Here is a 20,034-nt window from a genome sequence, read left to right on the forward strand (position 1 = left end):
TTAATTTGTATAAAACAGCAAATACTTAGTCAATATTTTTTTAATATTGCCGTGTTTGTGTTTTGTCAGAATAAAAATTATACTTTCAAGATAAATTTTTTTGAACGTTTTCCTTGGCGATTCATCCGTTCTGACGCAATACACTAATTTCCAAGAGAAAGAAACACCAGCGACATTTTACGACAAGATAAATCACATAAAGAGGGTCGATAGGCCTTCATAGGTGAAACACGTTTTACCAGGACTAAATAACCAGATAAATACAAGAACGTCCTTGGCAAGAGAAAGATCGCAGATGGAATATATCGCTGGTCGCCTCTATCTCGGAATTTAGATTCCAATTGGATTGCGAAAACTGTACGATTACTAAATCAGCCGCGTAAAAATGCGAATAGCACGGCCTCGGACAGAGGCCTCCTCGTTTAAATTCACATTCATGAATAGTGAAATATCGAGTCTGGTATAAACCGTATTTTTAGATTTTGTTGAAAGCATTATACAGTACAGTACCGTTCCTAAAATATTGCGCATACACACACATGCACGCACACAGTCTACAGATTAACATAATCTAACATTGCAAATTATAACATGTCAAACAATGTTGCGTGGATTAGTATTATGAAAGAATAATATTGCGGGATTATCTAGCCTTAATTGGCTTAATCTTTTAAAATATGTTTTACATATCTGTCAACTGAATTTGTATTAATTAATGCGTGCAATTCATTCGATCGGAAATGGTATGTCTTATCATTAAAAAGAAAAATCGATGGACATAAAATAAGATTAGGATTACGCGACAAGGACTTTGTTATTTCTCGTAATAATCCAAACAAATCTCTAATTTATCCCCTCAGTACAGTGTATAAAATAACATAATTTGTGTACTCGCACTATTTAATTTAAATTGATAAACCGAGTAAAGAAAAATATATACAGATTTCTTGATTATCTCTTTTGTGTATATTTCATTCACATATCTAGGCGCAATAAAGAATACGCGATTTAAAGAGTATAATCGGAAAATATATCTGAAGAATCAATCAAATTTGAAGTCAAATTAAATTTTCAAAAGAAATGTCTTTAAATAAACTAGCTTTATTTTAATAATTTAAAATTTTATAATTAATTAATTAATTTTTTACCGTTTTGTCTATATATGAAATTCTTTTTATACTGCTTATATAGCCTGTAAAAACATTAATTTAGAAAAACATTTGTTGCAACAATCATACGAGTGTTAAATCTGATTTTATTAATCGCAATTATATTAAGATTGATAACAGCAGTTTGATAAAAGCGAAAATAAAATGGCCCAGGAAAAAAGTAATAGTACTCAATGACGTATATGATAAGAAGGAAGCTTTCAGTCAATGTTGTGCGGAATATTATTAAAAATCGACAATGATGCAATCTAGCGGAAGAAAATAATTACTCTTAATAGCATCGATAATAAATATGACTTATGCATAGCCGGATTAAACAGCGTACACTGTGTTTAACTTGGAATGCGGAGATCAGTGTGACGTTCATCGAAAAGGCGAGTCGTACATACAAGGGGACTGACAGGATATACGATTGGCTAATCCGTACTTAATTGACTTATGCTTCGCAATCGAGCGTCACGATCGAGAATCACATCAGGGCTCAACTGGAGCGCAGCTGCGGAGGGTTTAGATTCCGGACAGTTCTCGCTATCGGCGAATAGATCGTGACGTGTTGGAATGAGGAAAGAGCGGGAATGACAATAGGGCGCTCGTGGTCACGCCGTATTACATTAGCGGATGTGTGGCAAGATGCCGATTGATAGCATGGAAGGTAAATTCTGATCGGCAACTATTATCATAGACATAGGAAACATAGACGATGCGTATCGAACAAATACTACATCAAAATTTGAAAAAAACAAAGACTTGGAAAATCTAATTTTCTCTTTTAGATGTCAGAGTAGAATCATAGACATTATAAATTGACACATGAGAAGTGAAATTAAATCTACTTGAAGAAAAATAATAATAAATAATTATATATCATAATAAAAAAAATATTTAATTTATAAAAATTAAAATGATTGCAAATTGTTTGCGAGATAGAAAAAAGATCTTCGCAGGATTATAATCTAATGTTTCATAAGTATATATAGTGACATGAAATTATATTATTACAATGAACAAATTTTTTCTCTCTTTAATATGGGTTTGAATAAAAACATTTATAAAAGAAAATGACTTTTGGTTTCTCAAACTTTCAAGTTTCCTGAATAAAGATTTAAAGTTAAAAGAAAAAGAATAAAAGTTTAAAGTTAAAATGGATTAAAGCTTTAGGAAAATATTACAATAGTGTATCTATTATATATGCAGCATACATTTTAAAATAGAGAATGAATTAGAATTATGAAGATTTCAATTTAATAAGAAAAAGATTAAAACCTTCTGTAATTTTTAATGAATATATTATTAAATCAAGCAGATTGGAGTTGAGAATTTTGTTATGTCTAATATTATAGATATTTTAATTCTGAAAGAAGCAATAATAAAAGGTAAAACTGAGATATAATTCTATATGTATGTATATTAATAGATGAATATTTCCTACATCTATAACTATTACACGTGTATTTCTATGCAAATTGTCTGTGATGCTTGCTTATAATGTAGGCAGTAAATAGTTCAATGAAAGAGAGTGTTGGTTGTTAGGAATATTAATGCTAAAAATATCGTGAAACAGAAAAGTATTGAAAGATCTTATTGATCTATTATTAACTTTTATGATTCTAAATAAAAAAAAACTTTAAAATTAAAAATCGCGTACATTTTTATATTGTTTTTTTTTTTAAGCAAATGAATCTATTCTTCACAAATGCTTCATAAAAATATATAAGAAAAGTTTATTCTCCAATTTTTTATTGCATTTAAATAATATATTTTGATATTTGAGAATTTTAGATATAGATGCCAAGCTATTTTTTTGATAATTTAAAAGTTGTCAGAGAAAAGAAATAAAGTCGCGTTAAATTTGCATCAAGACTAAACCGTCCTCAAAAATATCACCTTGAATGTCAGATATAGTGCTGAATTTTAATATAAAGATCCCATGTATACTTTTGATCCGCTTAAGATGATACTTCAACCAAAGCGCCATCAGAGGTTCGGAAACTGAAAGACGTCACGTACAAAGTTCTCACGTGAAATGACTTAAGTTGCCCAATTTCTTCGATGGCACTTTCACGCTCTTACAATTAGATTAGATAAGCGGGATGTTTCGTAAGGTTTGTTTTTGATTCATCAATATCAGAATATCTTATGCTAATATCAGACGGAGACAACCTTTGCAACATTAGTCACAGTCTCGACTTTAGCCTTGTGGCAAAATGTGACGTGACAAGATGCGAACACGTACATGCATATGCACGCATAATGGCCGACAATTACGTAAGGTCAGGTTTTTACGCGAAGTATTCTCTGGGAAATATGCATTCTGCTTCTCTCTCCTTGCCGCCGTAAAATTCATAGGAAGCTAAGTGATCTCACAGGAAGTGACACTCTTTACTATATAAATCATCGATATAAATACGTGTCCACCCGACTCAAGGAGAGCCGATAGGTATCGTTTTATTATTCGTTTCCTCCGTCTACCTTACTTCTCTTCCACCTTTCGTCCGTCGTAATATCTATCGTAATGTTTTCGTGACTTCCATAGTTTTCCATAATAGTCATTTTATCGTAAATATATAACGTAAAGGAAAAGACGATCGCGATCGTAAAAAGCGGCGTCAAAAGAAATCGCTATCTACAGTTCGGTTTTATCATCGACCTTCGACCTGATCATCGCGCGCCGGTTTAATCCTTTCATGTGTTTCTAACTTTCGATAGCGTGTCTTAATTTCGAGATGTTTCATCTCTATTTGTTTTCTAGACATAATAAAGTCGTTACAATGACAGCGCAAGAGACTTTATCCCCAATCGGCGATTATAAGTACCGCGCAGCAAATCAGAAATTATTTTATATAATTAGTTAGAAATGAATATATATCTCATATGTAATATACATTCATCAATTATTTTTGACGGTATAACTATTTTATGGGTATAATTTACAGGAAAAAAATGTAACTTAAATATAGTGTTTTTAATGCCAACTTTATGAAATTTGCACCTAACATTTTACTCGACTCGATACATTACGTTGACATGAATTAAAAGTGAATTAACTGTAGTATTATCCCCTTTAATTACTTTATAAAGAACAAAATTTATTTCTTTTGTGAGCGCGATTAATTGAAACTTAATGACCGACATAGTACAGTTTTCTTTCTTTACTTTCACGACTTTATTTCTATCGTAGGCGAGAACTACCACGTAGTAGAAATGCGATCACCGGAAATTTCGTATCCTCAACCGCATGTTGCCGTTCATTCGTTCGTTCGTTCGTTCGTTCGTTCGTTCGTTCGTTCGTTCGTTCGTTCGTTCGTTCGTTCTAGATCGCAGACTCGATTCGGGTTTTGGATTCATGCCAGCTATCGAAGATCCCCTACTTTCGCAGCAGTAAATCGCATGTGTGGCCGTAGGAAAAGGAACGAATACAAAACGATCCCTACTTACTTATTCTCAATGTACGACCATGTTATTTTGGATTTTTTTTTACTCCCAACGAAATTAAACGCAGAAGAAACTCGAAAAGAATCTTTGAGCAAAGTGTTTTTATTTATAAATATTTTTGTAATAAATTCAAATTTGTGGGTCCATTTTTACACGATGAAGCAAGTAAAAATTTTTGAATCGCCCGAAGATCTGATTTCTGATTGCTTGCAACATCAGAACTCTCGTAGCGCACGCAAAAAATGCCCTGCAGATAAAACGCAACGATAGCAGAATTAAATCATGAGTCGTTTATATACGAGATATATTCGTGTATTTCGTTCGCGTGTGGTCAGAACGTCCGTGGTAAAGACAACTCGCTTTCAGAGAAATTTTCTGACCGCCCAAGGAGTGGGTCGTTGGCACTATCAGCGAAGGTTTTCGCGTTCGATAACGAAGATTTATGAACGACTTTGCGGCGCTGAACTTTTATGATTGCTAGCACCATTTTCAGTGATATAGTGATTTTCTACTCATATTATCAAAATCATTGAATCTTATAGTATTTTTAGAATTGTCAAAGTACTAAGATATATATCTGTTTACATTATCACATAAGTTATTTTTTCTTTCTATTAATATTTTTTTCTATTAATATTGATCGAAAAATAAATCAGTAACTTGAGCGATATTAATATTCTATATTAAACATTTATATTTATTTGATTTTATAATTTATAAATCTACAAAAATATTTGAATATCATTAAATGTCTAAATCTCTATATTTATATATTATGTCGTGCGATCGAATACAATAGTTACGGAATACCATTAATGTCTGATCGATTTATCGAGAATCCGACGAAATTCAGGATTCCGCATCCGCCGAGGGGATGTTTATTTGCGAGTGAGAAACTTGTCGTCGAGCCACTAATTGATGCCCCAGCCCGAGAGAGAACTCCGTACAAGAACGTCGTCTGCGATTTGCTTCCATTTGTTCGGCGAGGCGTGTAAAGAACTTAATGTCGCAGCCAATTACTGTGCATAACAGACGAATCAAAGTGCATCGTAGAAACCAGTTCAGCACGCGTATAGAATTGTCACTGTCTTCGCTCATCGTTAGTGTTTCTCGTCACTCGCGTTTGCATTCTCGTCGGTCGACGATGCAACAATCCTTGATAGCTGTAATAACAATCACGGAAGGGAATACGATTTCTCGTACAAGTATTGTGTACAATTTATGATTAATAATGTTTGCAATAGTATATTGAATCTCGTGTCTCTGAAATTGTCAAAATATAATTCATATTGAAAGGTGAAGATGCGGCAAGTGTTGAGTTTCAGAGATATATTAATAATTTTCAGAGAAAATATATTTGCTTAATAAATACGATTAAAATAAAAAAAGAGAAAGAGAGAAGCTAATTATTATAATTAAGGAAACTAAAGAAGAATCTAACAACTACGTATTACGTTACAAGTTACACACGTTTCCTATGTAACGGATTTAAAAACGAATTGTTAATAGCTACATATTACGTTACAAGTCACACGCTTCCCATAACGGATCAAATAGGTCAAAGGGACTCCCGAAGAATTTCGGGCAACACATTCTAATGACCTTAGATATTTCGCCCTAGTCTTTGTAAGCTTCTTCCGACACTTTCCTAGCATACGTTCGCTTATGTTGTTTCACATGTTGGACGGAAACTTAAATCATTTGACGCACCTTGCAAACCTGACCGTTTCCTTCAGACTATTCTTGGTAGACGATAAGTCGTTAAATCGCGATTGAAAAGCATGCTCTGTATGTATACACACTTGACATACAGATGACAAGTTAAAGGGAATCAAATCAAAATTAAGTATAGAAATAAGATGTAAGAAACGAAGAATGAAGAATAGACTTGTATTTGCTTTATCATTAGTCTTATATTTCTTGTTTTATTGCTTTGAAATAGATTTTTTTATTTCTCATGTAATATTCTTATGCTTTTTTGTTGTTTTTCACTTTCTTTTACTTTTTGCTATAAAGTGGCAATATACGCCAAATAGCTAGCAATTCACATAACTTAATGTGGATTTCGTCCCCCCCCCCCCATACATTTCTGTGTGATGACAACATAACGACGTAGAGGAAGACAAAGCATGAATCGGCCAACGTATTGTTGTTAGTAGAAATGCGGTGATACAAGTGATTATTTCATAAATCAATGTCGAGAATATTGGCGCTATCGCCGGATGCTAGCAGATGGATCGGAATATCTTAGTTTACAATTTACAGATGATTTAGGAAAATCTTTGCAGAAATTATTTAAATCAAAAGCATTATGTTAGGGTTTCTTCTTGTTTTATTCTGCGTTAATGCTTGTAAAATAGTTAATATTTCTCTAGTAAACTTTAATTAATCCTTATTTAATAAATTTTTATAACTTATATTTGTAATAAATATACACGCATAAAATATATTAGTAATCTTATAATCTTAGTGATTGAAAACAATGTATATTGTTATTACTCAATCATGCTTTAAAAGATGTTCAGAGGGACGTTATAAAGATATTGACGTCTTCAGGATGTTTTCTGAATATGCTGTTTGATTATATACATTTTTAACGTTGATATTATATTTCATAATTCAGTTGTCAATTAATGTAATAATGAAAAAAGCAACTATCTTTTAAATTTATGGCGAAAGCAAATAGATATGATTATTTTCGCACTGAATATTGAGATATTCTTCCGATATCCGGTCCCTTCCACATTATTTTCCGTGAGCCTATGGAAATTCCGCCTTAAAATTCCGCGTGACTCTAGGGTAAACGCGTTCGCCGCGTCGGCGATAAAATCGAACGAGAATAGATGAGTGACGCAAGGCGCCGTGAGGTCGTGATATGTATTCGATCGCATATAAACGCGATTTGAGAAGGAATTGAGAAGAATTGGTCCAACATCTGCTAAGGACTGACTTAAATATCGCAATATGACCACTCTCTTACATCAGTGATAAAAAATGTATTTTTATATCATCATGTCTTCTTTCTAAAATTAAACCTTTCGTTTTTTAACTTGGTTTCTTATGCAAAATGTCTCAACCTATTATATTTTATTATAATATAGATTTTTATAAATATTATACAATAATAGTTATATAAGAATAATTAAATTTATTTAAGCGCTAAGTTTTTGCGAATTTAGAAATATATATATATAATTTGAAAATTTATTAATTAACGCTTAAATATTTCTTAAATATTTCATATTTAATTATCGAACGTTTCATCAAATTTCTTTAAAAAAAATCGATTTCGAAATCGAAAACTTGTCATAAAAATCCGATACGATAAGAGTAGAACATAACGTTATTTATGTTGTTACAACTTTCATGTATGTAGATAATAACTTGTCCAAATATCATCGACCATCGTCGAAAACCATCAAAGAAACATCTGCGCACAGCTTTTGCTTGCAAGTTACATTCTGAATTTTTATGGAGCAATTGTACATATGTAAGCACGGATCAGCATTTTGTGAGGAAGGCCAAAAGAATTATTATCGATCGCAACGATATTCACAAAAATATATTTGTTGTAGCAATTTATATAGCATTCTTGATATTTTGCAATCCTGATCAGAAAGAGCGAGTGTGTCATAAATTTTCATCGAAGCGATTCCTATTTTAAGTGTATTACACAATATAGCAACTTCTCGGAATAACATTCCACATATTACATCATCGCCATATTACCCCTTTGAATATTTTGCTCAATTATGGATTATATCTGACTACATTCCTTGTTTGTTCGTGCATTTTTATAGAATATAATTTTAGCTGCTACTCTTTATTTTTTTCATATTAATTATCGTAAAATATATTTACTGTCTAAGTATTAAATAGTTTATTTGTACAATGATAACAACTATTATTACAAATATTTCAAGACACATATATATTATTATAAAAATAAAATCTAAATTTACAACTTTAAATATTTAAAATATCTTTTGAATAGAAACATTATATCAATTTTTATTCTAATAAATCTCGATTATACATATAATATATAATTGATTTTGCAATAAAATATACTCGTACTATTATTAAACCAATAAATATCTCGCATTGCAATATTATTAATCTATCTAGCTGTCATCCAAAGATTATCAGCGCTCAAAATAAATCGTTTGACGACGAAGAACAGGGATCTCGATCGTCGACTTTGAAAACTCACCGTGTAAGCGACGTGATAATTCCGATGTACATCGCCGTGACACTGGACCGTCGACAGCATGTTGTCGGCCGGCTGTCAGCCTCTCGAAAAAGAAAACAACTGTATCGGCTGCCGACTATCTCCGCACTAAGCGCAACGACCTCGTGGTTTTACGCTACATCTAACCCTAACCAATCCACTGCGCACTTTTTTTTTTTCACCAACGATCCATCAATAGGTCTTCAAGCACCCTAAAAGTTCTGCACGCGCGCTGTATCGACATTTCGCGACCACCGGCCGAATGTCATTTCTCGGCGACAATCTTTCCCTAAATTTATCCTTTCAATTCGCATCGCATCTCAGAATTGATTAATTAATTAACTGAAACGAAGCGATCCTCATATGATTATCGCTAAATCATTATTAGTGTTTAAAAATTTTGCATTGATTTAAAGAGACTTTTTTAAAACGGTTTGCAACAATAATGACAAATCGTCGAAAGAGGAATTTGAGAGACAACTTTACTTTCTCAGGCGGCAACGACAAGACGGTCCGAAAAGACGCGGCACGTTCGACGGCAAATGCCGACAGAGCACGAATGGGGAGCTCGCGCATTTCGGAGCATGCATGGATAACGATAGCGCTCTCAAACGTACGAAGCACGCATGCGTGATGCCCCGGGCTTGCTTGCTTGCTTGCTTACTTGCTTGCGCGCGTGTCCCTCGCCGTTGCCTTCCTCCGCGTGCTCCATCAGCATCCTCGTTGTCTGACAGTTCCCGGCTTTTTCAATTATCGCCGCCGATGCTCTGACAGCTCGCATCTTTCAGCAATACGCCGCATACCGCGTACGTATTTGCATCCGGAAATCGCGCGAGAGAAGCGAAAATTTTGGGATGAAATTTTTGACATTGAAATTAAATCGACAGCTGCCGAAAGGCACAAATTTAAGTACTATTTTATGTCACCTCAAACTGCATAAATGTCATGAATTTTTTGAGTTTGTCATATATTGCAATTTTGTTAAAATTGGGATTATGATTTGAAATTCTATACATATTTCTGTAGAAAGTATAGAAATTGGAAAACGTGCATTTTTCCCCGCGATGCTCATGCATATAGATTAAAGAAAAATACACTAGTATTATGTTTTCATCTTTGTTTTTCTTTTTTTGACGAGTAAATAATTCAATGCAAAATCCAAATAAGATAGAAAGAGATAAGAAATTAATTATTTTGTCACCATGGTCCATTATAATGTAATCTCATTAAGATTCGCGGTGTCATTTTTTTCATTTCAATTTATTAGCTATCCCTATAGTACATAGTGTTTATTAAATTAAATTTCACTATATTAATCGAAAAACCAATCGATCTTAATTCAACCAAAGTACATGCATAATGGATTTATTTTACGATTATAGACGGTGATTTTAAATTATTATTCTTTGCTGTATCTCGATCGATAATCGATATAGTTTCGATCCAAGACTCTCCGTCACTTTTACCGCCTAAACTGGTTTACGAGACGGATCATTTGTCTCCATCCGCGTGTCTTCTCGATACCGTCATGTCATCATCATCATCATGTTTGATCCACGATCGCATTCTGATTGAACGCAATTGGTCAACGGTCTTCTTCTTTAATTTATGAAAATACATCGGTATTGCTTTCGTCATCAACTCCTACCGTCAATTATTATTGGATTCATGATAACGCGAGATTAATGATTTTGTATAGAAAAGTTTAATTATTTCCTAGTCGAGTGTGGTGAAATACTTTCAATAAAAACGTAACAAGCATGAAATAAATAATATGAAACTGTTATTTTAAATTATAAAATAAAAAATTTTTAATTATAAACTTTATAACTTAATAACGTTATAACTTTAAATTATAAAATAGATTTTTCATCATTTTAATAAAATTACGTTAAACGTGAATAAAAATTTATTTTAAATTGATCTATGATGATTTTTTTCACTTTTGCTTATTTTTTTATGTCAAAGAAAAAATGTGATATTAGTAAAAAGATAAAATACATACGTTGAAAAAAATGTATTGAATTAAATACGAGCTTTATGTTTCATCGCCTAAAATTAGCGATTTCTGCACAAGTACAGGAAGTAGGGACCGCCGACGTCAGAACAATAACAACGATCTATGGTTCCGAACCATTTCGCGCACTATATTAATAGACCTCAATCTCAGCCATAGTAGCTAGTAAATCACATATCGCATAATTTTTATTTTTAAGAGCTCTAAGCCAAGATCCAAATATAAGTATATCATATCTATATTTTGAATATTCTGTTGGCTATCTTTTTTATATATTTCAAGAATTTTACAATATGATTATATCAAAACAAGAATGTTTAATTAATAATAATGTGATTAAGAAATGTTTAAAGAAACCAAAATATGTTTTAATTTTTCACCAAATTACAAGTTTACCAAATCGCAAGTATTTCTGCGTACTATTCGGTAATAACATGCGATACACATTATACGAAATCTTTCGTCTAACAATAAGAGAGATTTTCGCGGCATTCATTGGTGGCAATGAAGATCGACGATCTTTAAACGAGAAACTTGCAAGAGCCATGCAAGACGTCTTTTCATTCCACGGAGATTTGCGATTGATAGATTGTCTCGGTAGGCGGTCAGCGGCATCATTTTTTACCTGACTGGTGGGCGATTCTGGCACGATAAATTCTTGTTTCTTCCATTTTCATATATACAACTCGTAATCGATGCGTGGACGAAAGCGGTATGACTTTTCAATAAGCGCGTTTCATTATCTTTGATAAACGGCAATCGTGCATAAAATAAATTGCGTAAAAGTAGTTGTCAAATTTCTCTTCGGCTCAATTAAACATTTTATTTGTGCATTTGTCATATTTTATATAATTATACTCGTTGCCGTTAAATCTGTTTTATGGATTATGTCATGAAAAAATATCACGACTTAATATAAAAATTACTAAATGATGATATCATTTTGATGACTAATATATAATTTTAATTGTAGAATAACAACATTCATAATATTTATACGTAGTCACAAACATATGAATAAAAGGATTAATCCTCCAGTAACTCCACGCAGTTAATGCTAATGAATATTTAAGTATAGATATTTCTTTGTAAAAAAAGTGGCTTGTTTCAATAGCGCTAACAAAAGAGATTACGCGAGCGTTTCGGCTCGACGCTCAGCGAGAATCATTAATCTCGTCGTCGACTCTTTAATGGCTAATTAGCCAACAATTTATTCACAAGCGTTCACGGATGCCGCACGCTCGTCTGTCGCGTGTCGGTATCACAGAATTTAAATTCGACGCCGCCAGGTCGAGTGAGAAATCGCATCGAATTTCGGGATGCAAATGCAGGCGAGAAAGCAATTTTGCGTTGCGCACGTGTTGGTGCGCGTTCACGCACCGCTTGCGCAAAACCAATTAAAGCTGTTCTCTCGTGGCGAAGGTCGTCGCTTCAGAGTACACCGACAGGATATTCGCGGAAGACGCGAAACGCTAATACAGGAGCGAGTATGGTGGTAGTAGTGGTGGTGATGGTGATGGTGATGGTGGTGGGTAAGGCGGGCGGAACATTTTTCATGCTTCCGACATAAAATCCGGGCGAGAAGCGGAGCATTAATCCTTCAACGGCATCGAAGGCTCCTCGGCAGACCGGCTGCAGCAAGACAGTTCATAAATTTCGATGCACTTAGAGTGGCGCGCCAGCCATCCCTTCGGCGCATCGAATCTCTACCCGGATACCGGGCAATCGGTAAAAGACGAGGCGAGAATAAATGAACGAAAGTGGGAAAAGGAAACCGGAAATACACGAAGACTGGAACTGCCCTAAAGGGGATGAGTGGCTCTTCAAACTTATAGAGGAAATTATCTTGTAATACAAACTAATAGAATAATGTCAAGGATAGATATTATTAATATAATAATAATGAAAAGAATTTCGTAAAGATTATCATTAAGAAAGTAAAGTACAATGTAACAATGGGAGTGTGTAAAATATTGAACCAACTAATAGCATTATTAATTCTCCGCCTTTTATAACAATGGAAGCTTTTATAAAGATAGATGATAAGTATTTTACTTCGCGCGAAAGGATTCTTTTATATGAAATTTTCTTCAATCGACTGCCATTATTCCACATTTTTGTGGATTATAAGAGCAACGTTGAAAATCACTATGGTATTAAAGAGTTACGATTTGTTGCTGAATAATGAGGAGAAAGTGACAGAGAAACGGGAAAGGCAGGATAATTTGGGACCATCAAAGTTGCGTATATATATATATATATATATATATATATATATACATATATATATATATGTACATATACATTTATATACATATACGCGATAGTGCAAATAGTAGCGTGATATAGAACAGTGACAAATCGTCCAGGCGAAAGAATGGGCTCCGCAACCGGAGAAAAATGCAAATTTTGATAAACGGCGCATAACTCGGAAGAAAACCTTCTCTCTTCTTTCTTTCTTCCTTCCCTTCACGTAAACTGACACGGTTGCTGGAACCTATGAAAGCCGAGTGTGCTCCTAGAATAAATCGCTTTAATGCATTATGCCTGCTATGTGTCGTCGAGAGTGTTGTACACACACTCAACGCTTTTTTTTTTTGCTTTACTTTTTTTGCTCACAAGATAATATGGAAAAAATACAGCTGAATTGCCATTTCCGGTTTGGATTTCAGGAGCAGAATTTGCGCAATATTTTGGATTTGATAGATTTATTCGATTGAATAATAAATCTGTTTAACACATCCGGTGTCATTGATGCATCTGGTACGTCAACGAGATACATTTCCAATGTCATAATTGATGAAGTGCATTAAATTCCTAGAATTTCTCACACACTTAGCATATATTACTAAATATTATTCTGATATTGATTTATATTTTGTAAATATATCAAAAAAGATTTAAAACTGTTAGAGAATATATTGATAAAACATTATTAACATTAGAATTATATTTTATAATAATACTAATTAATGTAAATTAAAAATAATTGTCTTTCACTATTATTTATAAATATTACTTAATATACGCAATGACTGTTTATAGGGATGTTTGCATGTTTAAATTTTAAGCGGAAGTGCTTACGGTAAACGGCACGCGCCAACCAGATTGCATCTGGTGTCTGCAGGTCTGCATCGAGAGAGTGCATATTTCTCTTTTCGTCCTGTCGAAGATCGAACACAGAAACACGATGCAACCCCATTCGAGTTACCGTAAATAAATCGGTAGCGTTAAACGCATGCATCGCAGATGTTCAGGACGCGTGTTGTCGGCTGGAATTGTGTTCTCTCGAAAGGAAAATACGAGAGTTTGTAAAACATTGGTTGCAATAGCAGTTTACTGAGAGTCACTTTTGCAATGTTTCATAAAATTCATTATTTTCACGTAAGGCTCTCATATACAAATAAAATGAAATATTAAATGTAAAAATATGAGCAATTCTCTATATAAATCCTTTCTAGATGAGATAATAATTTTTACTCTTATTGTTATTTTTTAGTAAAGAATTAAAAACAATACGAAATTGTGTATATGTATATATTATACATATATTATAGTTGCTCTCTTTTAATAAAATTATAACTGTAAGATAATCAAACAAATTATACATCTCGCATAATTGCAAAATACTGATAAAATACGTATGCATCTGTTACAATAAATGATGATTCAATATTTATCCGTTATCGAACTCGGACGAATTATTGCTTAGCGATTCGCAATAATGAACGTTCGATTGGATTTATCTCGTTAGTTTATAAATGAGAATAAATTATTGGATAAAGTTTATATATAAAATATTACAACAGCAATACATGTATATGTCTCTACCATATTTTCGAGACATTTAGGTCATTCGCATTTCTTAAGTAAAATTACATTAAGTTGGAAAGTGTTGTTGAAAATTTTTAAAAAGTTGCCAATAAAAGAAAATAAAAGCATTTGAACGAAAAATTGTGTTGGTTTTATTAAGATTCGCAATATATTGATTTATATTTAAATGCAAGAAAATTAATCAAAGATTGTCAAGATCAGAAATTAAACAATACCATATTTTCTCTGAAGAAAATATTATTAATCCCTAGTGTTCTCTTTTCGCACCCGCACATCTCACATCTTGTAAAAATTATAGAGGTAATGTACACACATTTAGAATAATTTCTGTTACTTGCACGAACAAAAAAAAAAAGATAAAATTTTATTCTTTATTCAAAGAATGCAAAAACTATCCCATATAATTGAGATACCGCATCAAGTACATTTTATTGTTTGTTATGCAAATTGGTGTTACGAATAAACATGAATATGTAACACGTGATATGCACTGTGCAATAACTTTGCATGCAAAGTGTAAAAATTGCTGTGTCACGATAAAAAAAATGCAGATAGCAAAAATCATCGAAAACACTCAAGATAACGAGCAATTGCATAGCTCCAGCTACGTCATTATGAACGTATGTTGTATCCTGTCAACGTTTTAACGACCTGCGCGATCTTATTTTCCGACCTTTCGTTGAAACGGTTAGACGTGGAACACGCGTACAGTTTCCTTACGGCAATGATGACTGGCAGCTGCAGAATTCTCAAGGATCCGCTTGCATCTCTTTTTCTTTTTTTCTTAAACAGCCGACCCTTTTAACCTTAAACCCTTTTGGTAGGTACGTGTTGTAAGAAGCGAGTACGAACGACGAAAGTACCTTAATAAAACTTTAGTTAAAGCGGATGGAAATTTTTTATTATCAAGCTATGTGTAAGAAACGAGATTAATCGCCAAGAAATTTAATATTCGCATCGTTGAAGAACGGAAACTATTGACTCGAGTTATTTCATCGTTATTTTCTTCTTGATATTGTGTTTACATTAAGTTATTATGTTAAATTATATTAAATTATTATGATACCGAAATATATATATATAAAAATAAAACAGATTCACGTACTTTTATATTACACTCTTGTGAATATAATATACATATAATGATATTTTAATCACAGCATATTGAATGGTTACAATTCAATTTCGGAGGAAACTCTTTTCAAGTTACAATTTTTCCCGTGGAAATTTTATTATCGTCATATATTTCTGCGAAGCGAAATAACTTCCGGCAATGTTAAAAAATATATCTCACAATAATGGCGAATTCAAATATCCGGTGATAAAAATCGACGCTGGTCTGGCTCGCGAACCGACTGGCCAGCCTTCAGCCGGTCTCGTGTTAGAACATCTCTCCATTATTTCGACCGATGACTCTTTTACGAGCGCTCGTGTAGTTATCGCGACGTTACATCGTGCCGGTAAAATAAACGAGCTTATTCGGCGTTAATGTATAATTGCAATCAGATCCGATTGAGACGTTAATTATCGAAAGATGTGTGTTGGCCCTTTCTTGATCCGTGCTTCCTCTGCCGGCTCTAATTAACTCGCTGCGGCGAATTAATATCTCCGTGGCGGTAAAAAGCGTCGTCGATTAATCACACTCCGTTATTATGTCACCGTCGTCGGCGTCCTGGAAGCCCTAGGATGACTGAACGACCGATACCTACAGAGTCTCCTCACCTAAGGTGGTTTATTTGCGAATGGGTTAGTGACTTCTCTTTGCATATCACGGGTAATCTGGTCGAGGGGTCTGGTTTCTGGCTTTCAACAGGAGGGGCGACTCGCGCCTATCAGTCTCGGTGTAATCATTACGCGCCCGCGATTATGACGTCTGGTAAATTACGTATACATGGGATATATAGCAATGCTATTTATAGTAGTCGTGCGCGATAATACACTCGCGCGTTTCCACGCGGTGAAATATACGTATAATTAGAGCCTCGGCGAGTTGTTAATCACGGTTTAGAATAATTGTGGTGCTTTAGAAAAGAACGCACTGTCTATGTTTTATTATTTTAACACGAATCCAGTTTGAGCAAGAAAAAACTTTAAAAAAATGAAGAGAACTCGATATAACAGAGTACAGTGCTAACGAAAAGTTATATGATGCTCAATAAACTCAATGTAGCAATAAACAACTCTGCTAATTGATGTTGGCTATATGTAAATATCCGTTTGACGTAATGATATAGCGACATCAATTAGAGTAATAACGCGGTAGTCGCAGTGGTAGCTTAGTCGCATGAAAAAGCATTGCGTTGTCTCGTTGCAAATAACCTTCATCTAACTAAGTATTATTATGAAAATCTATCTCTACTTTCGTGACTGAATTTACGTGGCCTCGCCTTTCATGCTTCAGGTCTTAACAAAAATTACTATTATCATCTATGTAACTGTGTATCGTATTACGATACTGTAAATGATTATCATTAACGTTAAAAAATTGCCTTATTTACCGTCCGTTAAAATAAGGGGTTTTTTTTAACAAAAGTTATTTCTCATCTCGAGTTTCTATTACGTAAACGAGGAATTTCCCGAGGAGGTCGATATTGATGTCTATGCTTTTAATCAACGATAACATCTTAACGATGTCAGACTGCAATCGCACGCACAATTGAGCTGCGCTCAATAATTTGCGCTACAAAATTCGATCATATATTACATCTTAATGACGTAAATGGAATCCTATCTTTAAATATATTAATATTACGTTGATATATGATAAAGCTCAAAATATTTGTGTGCACGAAAAAAATAATCGTTCCTTAAATATTTCACATAAATTTGAATGAAAAATTTTAGTGACTTAAAAATAATATTCAAATTTAGAATGTGAAATATTAAATTCTAAAAATTTATCAATATTTTTGTATAAAATTTTTCAGAATTTTAATAAAAAATTTTTTTAATTCTTTTTTTATGCTCAGATTTTCTTGTTATTTGAATATTTTTATATTTAAGAAATTAAAAATATTTCTCACTCTAGCTTGTATCTGCATTTTCTTTTATCAAAAATGTGAAATATCATAACACATTATGTGCGCTTGAAGTCTGCTGACCGCGATAGCGCGTGATCCATAATCGTAATTACGTAATTAGGTCGTTTAAAAAATGGGATCATCGCGGTTTCTTGAGTAATGTACAAATCGGTGATGTCACCGTATCAATTTAATCGGTGTATCAGAAGTAACCTTTCATTGAAAATAAACTCGTGGAATCGAACGGGTAAAAACAAGATTAGTTTTAAGATATGTGCGACACGTATATGTGCGCAAACGATATTGACGCAACAACTTATCTGTCAAAAAAAAAAAAGAAAATCTGCAAAAATGAGATTCTTGGAATTCTGATTTATCATTCAACCGACGGACATCTCGTTATTTTTCTGCGGCGTGTTGTGCCTCCGAGCTTGACGACGATGTAAATATGTGTGCATAGTTACTTACGTGCGGTATCACCGCAATTGCAACTACGTTAAAAGGTCGTCGTAAGTTGCTACGATGTATTGTTTGCGGTTGCTGTTTCATTTGCGGTATTATAAGAAATGTGAAGATTGTTTAGTAATCAATGCGGTTGTTTCAATTAAAATTCTGAGAATCTTATTAGAATTCTTAAAAACTTTCGGGCACGAATAACAGTTATGTACATTTATGACAGCCATCGTTTAAATCTTATAAGAACCAGTATAATTGCGATATATGTATATATACTTTATTCTTCATTAACCGTTTTTCATCATACATTTTTATCTCTGCTTTACTTCCTTGACAAGTATATCCGGTAAATATAGAATCACGGAAGACTCAGATAAATAGAAATCAAATTGTCCCGGAAGTATAAATTCTAATCTCATTTCTCCGTAACAAATGTCCGCGTTAATTTCGCAATTACGTATTCACTATCTCAGCCTGTTTCTCCACAATAGAAACGACCAGGAAGAGATCTTCATCTGCGAGTCGCGCGCGGACGGGACGGCCTTAATCCCCGAACGTCACGTCAAACATTCTCTTACCGGCGGGCGGGAATTAATTCCATAAAAGACAAACTCATGTCGCCAGGAGGAATTCAATTTGTGCGCGAGTTTTGCATAACGAGAACGCCGCGGTAGCCGCGTATATATAAGCCCGATCGTTTCTCATTAAGCCACGGTGACCCAGAATCGGACCTCGCAGCGCGACACCAGCGCGAGTACAATGACATCGGGGATGACCACCCTCCTCGACTGGTTCAATTGGATGTATGGCTTGCATATTGATAGTCTCGCGAGACTAATGCTGTGCGTAAGTTTGTATGCGCCTTCACACGTATATATTGTCGTCCTTATGTCATAAGCATGAATATGCAATTTCTCGTTAATGTCATTTTTTTTAAATTTTGGACAAAGATTCTATATCAAAGAATATATACGCAATAGCAATAGTTAAACACATCAAACTTGAGATAATAATATTTTTATGTATCAAAGTAAATTAAATTTTCAAATTACGAAACTATAAAATTGCATATTCGTGGTTTTCACATAAGAGTGATGATACATTTTCTCTAGTGACGCAAATATCACTGGGATGACATAGAGTTGATGCATAATCTATCAAAAGGCAAAAAATCGATACCTAAAGCTTTAGGATTTGTTCGTCGTTTTTCGAAGATCGTAAGTGACTTTGAAAGCTTTTTCGATAATATTGGTTTAGGAAATAAAATAAAATAAAATATTCAATTTGCATTCGTCGATGCGTATTAATTTCGCATTTGAAAGCTATGGAAATTCGTAAAGTTGCAAAATAAATATATTTTGTTAGATTAAGCGTCGTCAGAAGAAATTGTGCGAGTACGCTTTGTAAAATTCACTATGTTAAAGCATCGAAAACAGCTTCTTTTACGCAAATGCAAATTCGTAGTAAAAAATATTTCAGATGCAATTCTCGCGCATTATCGCTGGTCGAAATCGATGCAGAAATCGTTTGTGACATTGAATGCATGCACAATGCACGTGGACGTGCTCGCATATATATGCATGTCTGTATCGGCCTCAACCCCTGACCTACATGAACGATGGAATCTCAAATGGTGGTTGATATACCCCAGAGAATTTCAAGTCTAAGCTCTCTCAGTGCACTTATGCGACGTCTGCGCTTGCACGGGATTTGCTCCACGAAAAGATATATCGGCGCTTCGTCGCATTTCGCATACGAGCAAGATAAAACTTTATTGGCCTTTCGAGGAAAATGTCGACAGTCTAGATCTCGCCGCGTGCACAACAAACAGCTCAACATTTTGCACGACGTCGTGTCGGAAGGAATTGTTTCTTT

At 33.9% G+C, this 20,034-nt stretch overlaps 1 protein-coding gene across 14 annotated transcripts in view; it reads right to left on the reverse strand.

The window, feature by feature from the left end:
- Positions 1-20,034, reverse strand: part of By (focal adhesion protein tensin) — a 173,276-nt gene that overhangs the window by 52,160 nt on the left and 101,082 nt on the right. The window contains exon 1 of one of the 14 annotated variants that reach the window (XM_072889792.1): positions 8,815-9,406. The exons of the other annotated variants lie outside the window; for them this stretch is intronic. Within the exon in view, the coding sequence (XP_072745893.1) occupies positions 8,815-8,874 (60 nt within the window). The 5' untranslated portion in view covers positions 8,875-9,406. Of the gene's footprint in view, positions 1-8,814; positions 9,407-20,034 lie in introns of those variants that run through there. 14 annotated transcript variants of the gene reach the window in all.

The sequence above is a fragment of the Anoplolepis gracilipes genome, chromosome 1 (genome assembly GCF_047496725.1).
Source record: "Anoplolepis gracilipes chromosome 1, ASM4749672v1, whole genome shotgun sequence".
NCBI classification, from domain to species: Eukaryota; Metazoa; Arthropoda; class Insecta; order Hymenoptera; family Formicidae; genus Anoplolepis; species Anoplolepis gracilipes.